Source organism: Moschus berezovskii, chromosome X, assembly GCF_049115385.1.
Source record: "Moschus berezovskii isolate FMDL1 chromosome X, NW_MosBer_1.0, whole genome shotgun sequence".
Classification (NCBI taxonomy): domain Eukaryota; kingdom Metazoa; phylum Chordata; class Mammalia; order Artiodactyla; family Moschidae; genus Moschus; species Moschus berezovskii.
Window position 1 is genome coordinate 143248195 of NC_142488.1, and position 11199 is coordinate 143259393.

General features: G+C 51.1%; 1 protein-coding gene across 1 annotated transcript; it reads left to right on the forward strand.

The window, feature by feature from the left end:
* Nucleotides 1-4838: 4838 nt before the first annotated feature.
* On the forward strand, nt 4839-9425 carry GPR50 (G protein-coupled receptor 50). The gene is made up of 2 exons (XM_055438065.1): nt 4839-5025; nt 7843-9425. Exons 1-2 carry the CDS (start codon nt 4839-4841, stop codon nt 9423-9425), a joined length of 1770 nt encoding a protein of 589 aa, XP_055294040.1.
* Nucleotides 9426-11199: the final 1774 nt, after the last annotated feature.

Genomic DNA, 11199 nt, shown 5'->3' on the forward strand with positions numbered 1-11199 from the left:
CCCTGGAGAAGGGAAATGCTACCCACTCCAGTATTCTGGCCTGGAGAATTCCATGGACTGTGTAGTCCATGGGATCACAAAGAGTTAGGCACGACTGAGCGACTTTCACTTCACTTCAGAAATAGTTCCAAGATCCATTGATGGATGATTAGATAAACAAAAATGTGGTCTCTCCATCTGTGGAATACTATATGGCCATAGGCAGGAATGAAGCACTAATACATGCTACAACATGGATGAACCTTGAAGATACTATGCTAAGGGAAAGTAACCAGACACAAAAGGCTACATTTTGTACGATTCTATGTATATGAGACACGAATCAGATTAGTGATTGCTAGGAGCTGAGGGGTTGGAGGCAATGGGGAGGGACTGCTGATGGATACAGAGTTTCTTTTCGGGTTGACGGAAATGTTCTGAAACTTAATATTGATAGTAATGATGGTTACACACCTTAGGGACTGTACAGAAAACACACTCAACTGTGCACTTGAAAAAGTTGAATATGGTATATGAATATATCTTGATAAAAATAATCAAACAAAAAATAGAACAATAACAAAAAGGAGAACACAGAACCCACCCTATCAAGTCTCAGAGCAAAACACTATCTTTATGAAGTTGGGTTGTGAGAGAAAGGCCCTGGGCTGAGAGGATATTTGGCCTGTATTTAAGCCTGGGCTCCTCCATTGACGTTGGCATGGCTTTGGGGAAGTCCTTTCTCCTCTGGGTGCCTCAGTTTCCCCACCTGTTAAATGGCATTGCTGTGAGAACATATCCCTGATGGGATTTTGAAAAGTGTAAAGTGCTTATTTTAACTTACAAGGCACTAATTACAAGCGAGGTATCATTATACTACTGGAGGGTGAACAGAGAGCCTGGAAGTATGATGAAAGGTAACCTTCTGCCATTGCCTCCATAATAACAGATCTGAAGATGTGGCACTATCCATGTGTGTGAAGGAAAAGAAAAATCATTCGCTTGCTCTCACTCACTTTTTAAAGAGAATGTCAAGTTGCCAGCTGACACCCTGACTGCCAGTCCCACCCTGACCTTCAGTTTTAAAAAGATGAGAAATTTGGGTGAGGGGAGACAAATTATGAGTTTGGGACTAATATATACACACTGCTGCTGCTGCTCTGTGTGACCCCATAGACGGAAGCCCACCAGGCTCCCCTGTCCCTGGGATTCTCCAGGCAAGAACACTGGAGTGGGTTGCCATTTCCTTCTCCAATGTGTGAAAGTGAAAAGGGAAAGTGAAGTCGCTCAGTCATATCTGACTTGTAGCGACCCCATGGACTGCAGCCTACCAGGCTCCTCCGTCCATGGGATTTTCTAGGCAAGAGTACTGGAGTGGCTTGCCATTGCCTACTCCTGATATACACACTACTATCTATAAAATAGATAAACAACAAGGACCTACCATACAGCACAGAAAACTATACTCAATATCCTGTAATGACCTTTAATGGAAAAGAATCTAAAAACAACACTTATAAATCACTGAATCACTTTGCTGTATACCTGGAACTAACACAATCTTGTAAATTAAGTGTGCTTCAATAAAACACCTTAAACAAGATGAAAAATGTGGAGGCTGAGATGAAAGGTTTCTGTATCAACAAGAAGAGGGGGAAAATCTTTTAATATCTACCTTCCGGACAGAATGACCCTTGGCACCACCTCCAATTGGGATGTCTGAGCTTTCAGTGCTGGGGGTCCTTTGGAAGACTGTGTAGTCTCCCTAATCTCATAATAAGTGACCTAAGGGAAAGGATCACCTTGGGACCCCGCTGGGTTCCAAGACTGCAAACTCTCCATACAATTTTCTGTCTGCTATCTGTTGCGTTTTCTCGAAGCTTCCCAACTTCCATGTGGGTTTGCAAAGTTTTCCTGGGATCCCCAGGAAACATCCAAGTTCTGCTCTGTTTTGAATCTATATCTTAATAGCTTGCAAATTCCCAGTAAAGTGTTTCTCTCCATCTTCAGTTATTAACACTTTACTTTCACTTTTCACTTTCACGAATTGGAGAAGGAAATGGCAACCCACTCCAGTGTTCTTGCCTGGAGAATCTCAGGGACCAGGGAGCCTGGTGGGTTTTTGTCTATGGCGTCGCACAGAGTTGGACATGACTGAAGTGCCTTAGCAGCAGCAGCAGCAGCAGGTCTTTTGGAAAGACACAATTCAAAATCTTTTGGAAGCTTAAATAAATCATATACACTGCCCTCTACCCAGTAAAAATCTCCCCCCTTAACTGTTCCAATATAATTGCACATGGAGCTTGTCCTACCCTTTCAGAACCTGACTGGCTTTCTTCTTCATAAGTATCCACATAACGGATTTGATATCCATCTGTTTTTCTTAGGATGGGGACTATTTTCAGAATTTTTTGTTAAGATAATTCATAAAAATAAGAAAATTAACCAGATGCAGAATTCTCTTTCCCCCATTATTAAAATCGATGCCTTGTCCACTTGTCTGGTATCGAAACATTCAAGCCCCACAAGGTCATGATCAAACCGTGTTGGAACAGGGGCAGGGGCCAGGTGACCCTCTGTCCTGCTCATTCCTCAGTCCCAAGGAAGTCTAGGCCACAGTCCATCTAGAATGCCCAGTGACCTAGGCCTCCACTAGCTCTGGGGCCATCTGATCTCAGAAGGACAGTGCACTGGATAACAGTTTGCCAACTCCGTTTACAAGCTTTTTTTTGGGGGGGGGCAGTGGGTAGGATAGGGAACTCTCCAGTGCCTTAAGTCATTAGAATGCTGGTTTCTTTTTTCATTCAAATTTTTATTTACTTGAATTAAAAACCGTTCTTTGCTACAAGTAAAAGGATCTAAACCCTTGGGGAACCTGCCAGATGTGAACGAACGACTTCACGGTGCGGACGAGCTTTCGGCTTTGGCCTTTTTTCAGGAGCTTACGGTTGCCTAGGGGAGACATCGGAGCCTGTTGGGGGACTGCGTTTATCTCGAATCCTGGCTGAGTTCGGCCCCGACTGCGCGCGGCCGGGGCTCCAGGCGACGCGGAGCAGTGAGACACTGAATGAGAAAAGACTCCAGGCGGAAGCCTGTTCTTGCAGATTCCCTTCTCAGCGTGCTCAGGATGCCGGTGAAGGGTTCGTGTTCAAACAAACAAGGGGACACATTACTAGTTTGGACCTTTCAGCTAGAGAAGGTGCATGCGATCTTGATTTTTTCAGTCGCGTCTCTTTGCCTTAAAGGTCCCTGAATGTTGAAATCCGCGGAAACCTCCCCCTAGCCTTTCTCCCCCTAGCCCCCCCCCCCACCATCCAGATGGTGGCGCTCCGGGACAGTGCAACCCCCTCTACCCCACTACAGCCAAGTCTGGGACAAGTTTCAAGGTGTTTGCTGAAATTGTCTGGGAGACTTCTCAATCAGAATCCTAACTTTTAGCAGCTGGCACGAAATCTACCCCCAAGACCAAGGTCTTTGAGGGACCGAGTATACGAATCTCGCCCCTATATAGAGCCCGAACCTCTCGGATTTCGCGTGGCCTGTGCGCTCCGAGAGCCTGGGCGCGCCGCAGGGAACCGTGACTCCGGGGGAGGGAGATCCGCGGGGCCGGTTGGGTGGTGGCCCGATCCAGCTGAGGTCGAAATGAGACCCCCGCAAGGGAAAAGGACTGAGAGAAGTTATGCCTGGGGCGGGGCCGCTGGTCTGCCGGGGGCTTCTGGGTTGCACAGCCCGGCATCTCCGTGCCTGTCCCGCCACTCCGGCATAGCTCCCGGAGCTCATCAAGCGCCCCGCGCCACTCAGTTAAGCGTGTGGGGCACCTAGAGAGGAAACGGGAGTCACCTGGGGTTTCTTTGTGAGCAGCGGCAGTCCAAGAGAAGGGCTTCACATCCTCCCCCCCTCCCCGGTTTAACTTTCTCCCAGAGCAGCCTCCAGGGTACCCGGCAGTGGGGAAAGGATGCGCTCACACTCACTTGTCCCAGAATTGGAAGCAAGCAACTCCCTTCGACCTCCCCTCACTCCCAGAGTACAAACTCTGCTCCCAGAGCCTGGTGTAGGGGCCACCTCCTTAAGGAGAACACAAGTCTGGGACTGGACTGAGTGGCCACCCGCTGCTGCCACTAAGCGAATCAACCAGCTCCTGCCAGGCACCGGAGTGGGGATAAGTTCCCTAGAGACTGGGGTGCAGATTGGGGATGGAAGCCGCCGGCAGCAGTTGTCCTCTGCTTCCCACACAGTACAGAAGGCTTTCAACGGGCAAAAGTAATAGGATGGGATGACCCTCTCAAGGACACTGCAGGGGTGAATATCTATGATTCAAGGGGCCACTGACTGCCCCCCCCACTCTGTTAGGGGCTTCAGACTGGCTTGGGTTGGCCCTGGACCCCAAAAGGGACTCTATTGCCCTGCTCTGCAATCTACAGGGCTGTGCCAGGGTGTTTGCGTATGAAGAGGGAGGGAGAACTTGCTAGAAATGGATGCGCAGTGGCTGGTGCGGGGAGGTGGATTCCGAGCTGGTCACGATGCAGGGTACCTGGGGACTGTGGTGGGAGGGGGAGCGGCTAGAGGCAAAGCACAAACAAGGCAGTCGGAAGCAAGACGACACCTCGCGTTGGATTTGTCCAAAACCAGTTAGAGATCAAAGAGGGGGCGGTCAGGAAGCTCTGATTGGTCGGGGGGAGGGGTTTGGGGTGGAGCTAGCGCCTCTTGAGGCTTTAAAAGCTCATCGGAGAAGGGCCGGAGCGCTGTCATTTGCTCTCAGACTCTCGAAGGGGTGGCAGCTTTCCCAAAGCTCCCAGCAACAGAGCAGGTGTTCGCCGCCCGGATCTGGCTGGGAGGACCTAACGATCCTCAGCAGCAACATGGGACGCACCCTGGCGGTCCCTACCCCATACGGTTGTATCGGCTGCAAACTGCCACAACCAGACTACCCACCGGCTCTAATCGTCTTTATGTTCTGTGCAATGGTCATCACCATCGTCGTAGACCTGATCGGCAACTCCATGGTCATTTTGGCTGTGTCGAAGAACAAGAAGCTCCGAAATTCTGGTAAGACCCCCTTCCTTCTCCCTACCCAGGGTGCAGCCACTTGCAACCCCTAGGGTGTTAGTTTGGGTGCCTGGAATAGGGAACGTGTGGACGGCCCTGCTTCCCATGTCCCGGCGAATCGCGGTGGTGATATTCTGCCAGGGGAGATGTCTCACCAACTTAGAGCTTCTCCAGGCTGCGGACGTTCAGAGAAGCTCTGGGAGTCCAAGTGCAAATCTCAGGTCCCCGCGGTGCGCGGCAAACCGCCGAGCCCTGCCCCGTCGGGGACCTGATGCAGAGGGAGCCGGCACCCGAGCGGAGAATCCAGCGGCCGCCCGGGGGACAGCACGCGGAGCCGGACGCCGCAGAGGTGGCCGCGCTGAGGCGGCGCGGGGGAAATTGACGCGGAGGGAGCAGCGAGATTGCGACCCGCTCCGGTAAAGTTAAGTTCTCCGCGGCCGAGGCAGCGTTTGCCGGAGCGCAGCTGGCGGCGGTGGAGCCCAAGCCCGGCCGAGCCCCCACTCTCCACAGCCCTGTGGCTCCAGGGCGGCTCCCGGGCGGCGGAGCGCAGACCCCTCGAGCCTGAGTGTGGATCAGGGCGGTCTGAGCCCGCCGGAGCCGAGCTCTGTCCGCCCGTCCCAGGGCGCACGGCAGAGAGAGGCAAGCGGGCGGCTGGGCGCAGCAGGCGGTGGCAGCGGCTGCGGCGGAGATCCCGAAGTCCGTAAGTGGGATGTCTGGGGTTGCAGGACGAGGCGGCGGAAAGGTTCGGGAACTCGGCGTCCTGGGGGCACAGAAGACAGCAGAACCGAAGAGGATCGCCGGAAGGCTGCGGGAGAGCTCAGACGGCATAGGGGGTGACCACAGGGAGACCGCAAAGCGCAGGGATCTGGGATGGGGCGGAGCGCAGATCGAGACTCCCTTCGTGGCTCTCCAGTGCCAAGGGGAGTGGGCCGGCTGCGAGCGGACCCAGGAAACCGTGCAGGAGGCTGCTGGGCGCTGTGTGCCTGGGGCGGGGGCGGCGGACATGGCGGGCCCGCGAGCAGCGTTTGCAGGTTGGGCCCGAGAGGACTTTTGGGAGGGGGAGGCGGAGGAGGGGCAAAGGGGCCAAAGAACCCTGCTCCGGCATCCCGGAGGGAGGGGCCAGCGCCCAGGGTCTCCGCCGCCTAGATCCTGGCTGGCTGGGGCCCGAGGGCAGAGGGGAACAAGGGGATGGTATCTGAAGGGGATGGGCACCGACGGGACCCGGGCCGGAGGGGTGCCAGGGATAGGAGGGCGCCAATCTCTGCGAGATTACTTTGCTTGGAGGAGGAATCACAAACACCATACAAATTTCTAGAGGCACAGAGCGGCACAGTCACGAAAAGTTTTCTTTTAAACTCTGATGGGTGTATCTGATTTCTCCGCTGTCCCCCAGAGGCGCGGGGCCGCCCGCTGGCATCTCACCTGCACCCCAGCAGTGCGATCCGAAGGTGCCCAAAGCCAGAGCGCCGCAGGGGGGAACGCGCCTCCAAAGTCCGTTTTCTCTTCTTTCCTTCTCCTTCTCTCTATAATTGAAATAAAGGTGTTTTGGTTGTCGTGGTTTTATTTTTAAGGCTTTGCTTATCTTCTCTGAATTGATGACTTTGAAGGAAAACCCTAGAAAGAACGTCTTGGGTGGAAACACTGAGGCCCCGCCTTGGCAGCGCGGGCGGAAGCGGGCAGAAGGAGCCATTCTTTTGCCCTTTTAAAAGTGCTCATTTTCTCCCAGTTCAAGATGAAGTGCAGTATTTTGCCAAACCAATTCTCATTAGCAACGAGGTGTTCCCAGAAAAAGGGATCGGCGACTGCACTTTGACCTTACAGGTTTTACAAACAGCGTTCCTATCGCCGCCCTACGAAACAGGAGTGGGGGCATGTCTCCCCTTCCCCCATTTCATGTTTAGCTCCTGTAGAGCCTGGGGCCGGGCGCCCGGAGCTCGGGTGCAGGGGGGCGAACGTGCTGATGCCGGAACTCTGCACAGGGACCCGCGAGGAGCAGGCTCTTCTGCTGATCCTTGCAGAGATTTTTCTGATTTTTCCCCCTCCTTGCTCACTATTTCTCAAGACAAAATTTTATAGGGCCTTCCTACCGCACCCGCCTCAGTTTTTACTCTTAGGTTACCTGGGAAATGGTAAGTATTTACAGGGTTAGGTCTGAGATTCTTGTCTGATCCCGCTGGGAAAGACCGCTTAAGACAAGGACGGCCTCTAATGCCCTTTCTCAGGCAGTTCTCTTTAGGCGCGTTTGCTGTTGTAAATGCAATGGTTTAAGTTAGAGAAGGCAGGGGGCAAATTTATGTTTTCGGGGTAGGCGAGGTTGAGCCTTCCTGACAGTCCTCCAAACTCTCCTTCGCACCCGCCCCATCCCCACCCTCCAGCCTGTTTCCAACGGACAGCTCCATCTAGCACCCAGTGCTCCCTTCCTACTCCCCTTGCCAAAAGTTTACATTTTGTTTTTGTTTAAAATAGTGTCCGCGGGTCTGTCCGTGTGTGGGGGAGTGTGATTCCCCCAACAGGCTCGTTCTGTGGTAACTTCACTTCTTTCCCAAAGCAGCAATGACATTGTCTGAAGGGAAAAAAAAAAAACAACTTGGTGAAAGGACAGGAGCTTGAACCTGCTTGTGTATCAAAACCACTTGGGACATGCTTGTAACTAAAAATAAAAACACGACTGTATTTCTTTGAAAGAATTCTAGAGTTCTAAATTGTCATTTACTCCATCTGGCCTTTCCCTCCAGCTTACATTTGTAGATTTCGGAAACTTAACCATTTATTCCTCTCTGTCTTTCCCCCTCCCCCCGACCCCTATATGCTTTTCAGGCAACGTCTTCGTGGTTAGCCTCTCTGTGGCTGATATGCTGGTGGCTGTCTACCCCTATCCTCTGATGCTACATGCCATGGCCATCGGCGGCTGGGATCTCAGCAAGTTACAGTGCCAGATGGTGGGGTTCATCACAGGCCTGAGCATGGTCGGTTCTATCTTCAACATCATGGCCATCGCCATCAACCGTTACTGCTACATCTGCCACAGCCTCCAGTATGAGCGCATCTTTAGTGTGCGCAATACCTGCATTTATCTGGCTGTCACCTGGATCATGACCGTTCTGGCTGTCCTACCTAACATGTACATTGGCACCATCGAGTATGATCCTCGCACCTACACCTGCATCTTTAACTATGTGAACAACCCTGCCTTTGCTGTGACCATCGTCTGCATCCACTTTGTCCTTCCTCTGCTCATAGTGGGTTTCTGCTACGTGAAGATCTGGACCAAAGTGCTGGCGGCCCGTGACCCAGCTGGACAGAACCCGGACAACCAGCTTGCTGAGGTTCGCAATTTTCTAACCATGTTTGTGATCTTCCTCCTCTTTGCAGTGTGCTGGTGCCCTATCAATGCACTCACTGTTCTGGTGGCTGTCAGTCCTAAGGAGATGGCAGGCAAGATCCCCAACTGGGTTTATCTTGCAGCCTACTTTATAGCCTACTTCAACAGCTGCCTCAATGCGGTGATCTATGGTGTCCTCAATGAGAATTTCCGAAGAGAATACTGGACCATCTTCCACGCGATGCGGCATCCTGTCCTGTTCCTCTCTGGCCTCCTCACTGATGTCCGTGAGATGCAGGAGGCCCAAGCCCGTGCCCGTGCCCGTGCCCATGCCCGCGCACAAGCCCGTGAACAAGACCGTGCCCGTGCCTGTCCTGCTGTGGAGGAAATACCGATGAGCATCCGGAATGTTCCCCTACCTGGTCATGGTGCAGCTGGCCAACCTGAGCGTGTCTCTGGCCACCCCAAGCCAGCCTCTGGCCATTCCAGGTCTGCCTCTGCCCGCCGCAAATCTGCCTCTGCTTACCATAAGTCTGTCTTTAGCCACTCTAAGCCTGCCTCTGCTCACCCTAAGTCTGCCTCGGGCCAGTCCAAGTCTTCCACTGTCTATCCCAAACCTGCCTCTGTCCATTTCAAGCCTTCCTCTGTCTATTTCAAGGCCGACTCGGTCTATTTCAAGCCTTCCTCCAGCCACCCCAAGCCTGTCACTGGTCCCTCTAAGACTGTCATCAGTCCTGCCACCAGCTTCCCTAGACACACCACTGGCTACACCCAGCATGCTACTATTCACTCTGAGCCCACCACTCCTGACTATCTCGAGCCCATCGCCACCAGCCACCCTAAGCCTGTCATCGCCAGCCATTCTGAGCTTGCAGCCTCCTGCCACCTAGAGTGTGACATCTTTGACCTCTCTGACCCTGCCTCCAGCCCTGCCAGTGACTCCTCCGACTCTGCTGCCAGCTTGCTGGACCCTACCGCTGCCGCTGCTGCCACTGCTGACCCCACTGTGGTCACCAGTGATTATCATGAGGTTGTGCTTATTGATGTTGATGCTGATTCTGATGAAATGGCTGTGTAAAAAATGCTCTTGGGGTGGCCAAGCAATGGTCCACTTTTAAGTTTGCCTAGCATATGTAATGCACACTGAGATAGATTAGTGAATCTGCACACAGACAGACACGCGTGGGCAGGGACTCAGACACGGTAGAAGCTTCACCCACCTTTTCAGGCATACTCCTCCTTTACATTATGTACTCTGAAAAAGTGTGAGTGTGTGCACTTGCTATTAGAGATACCAAATTTCCCTCACATTTGACTTCTGTTGTTTTGAGCTTCCCTTTCCTCCTGGGATTGACTGTGAACCCACAATGATCCTTGAACTTGTAGACTTTGATTTTTCCCCACGCCTGTGTAACCCATTCTCCCCTCTCATTTCCTCCTCCTTGTTTCTGCTTTCTTCTCCCATTCCTCGAGGGGTGGGGGAGGAGCGCATGCTCAGTGTTAAAGGTGCGCTATGGTAAAGCCTTCCTTCAAGCTTTATGTGTTTAAGTGTGTAATTCTTTACTGTACTTTTAACGGCAGTCTGAAAGGCAGTTGCGATAAAGTACAAGTACTTGAAAAAGTTTTTCTAAATTCCAGCAACAAACTATGACCCATATCTGAAGACCACACTTAGTAAGATCTTACTAAAATACACATTCATGCCTATGAGATCAAATGGCAAAAGGAAGGATATGGCTGCACCAAATCATTTGTGTTTTGTGAAGATTCAAATGGTGCTGATTTTTATAGTCAAACACGAATGTAAATGATGAGATGTTTTTACATTATTTGTAGTTGTTTACCTTTTTTCAATATTTGCCAGGATTTTCTTTCACTTAGTTCCAGAAAAATAAATCCATCCATAAACTAGTTTTTCCCCAAATCCAAATTTATGGTTGCTAAGATCATTTATGTCATGCTTTTAATATTATAATTCACAACTACTCTTTATCTTAGAGTTTTTTTTTATACAGCTTGATGTTTTTACGTAGTCAGTTTTACACCTTTCTTTTTCATTCAAAAGGGAATTTGAGGTAATAACTGGTAGCCAGAAGTGAATGGAGTACTGCTTGAACTTGTAAATGAGTGCCTCTCTAAAAGCCTTTCTTTCCTGCCCGGTCCCTCTGAGCCTCCTCACTGTGGTGGGGAGTGTGGAGGGACGAGGCGAGGAATACTTGCCAACATCAGCCAAGCCCACCACTTTGGTGGAGGTTCTGTGATCCACAGCATTAAGTTGTTGGCAGCCCAGGCAATGATTTTTTCTTCTCTAGAATTTAAGAAAACATTGTTTAATAAAAACTCAATTATTGATTCAAATCAGCACTTAAAGCAAAGTTTATTGTAGAGGCATTTGTAAAGATAATGGAAACGTATTATACTGCCTTAATTCAATTCTGTATTTGTGCTAGCAATTAAATAAAAGCATTTTTGTGTCCTTGGTGTGTGATTTGTGGATAAATTTGCTTCTGCCACCAGAGTTACTTATGGGGAGGGCTAAGGGGTGGGTGGAAAAGTGTCTCCCTTGGGGGACCAAGAGACTTGGATGCAAGCAGTCTCCCGCTATACTCCAGGATGAATCACATGACCCTTCTCTCCACAGCTTCGTGGCTTAATGAGCTGGTCCGGGTGTGGTGGGGGCAGAGGAGGGCTCCCTGTGTGTGGTGTTCTTCTCACTGATGTGGTGACAATGGACGACATGACCTGCCTGCTCTGGGACTCCTGGACCCTGCCTGTCAAGGCTTCTGAAAATAGGCCCTGTTTTAACCCCATGGAAGGAGTGGAGAGGGGCCTCAATTATGTCAGAACTCCAC

What these genes read in the sequence shown, in the direction of transcription:
- GPR50 (XM_055438065.1), top strand. Translation starts at nt 4,839, where the DNA reads ATGGGACGCACCCTGGCGGTCCCTACCCCATACGGTTGTATCGGCTGC. An exon ending in CAAGAAGCTCCGAAATTCTG is followed by an intron (nt 5,026 to 7,842) that starts GTAAGACCCCCT and finishes TATGCTTTTCAG; the next exon opens with GCAACGTCTTCGTGGTTAGC.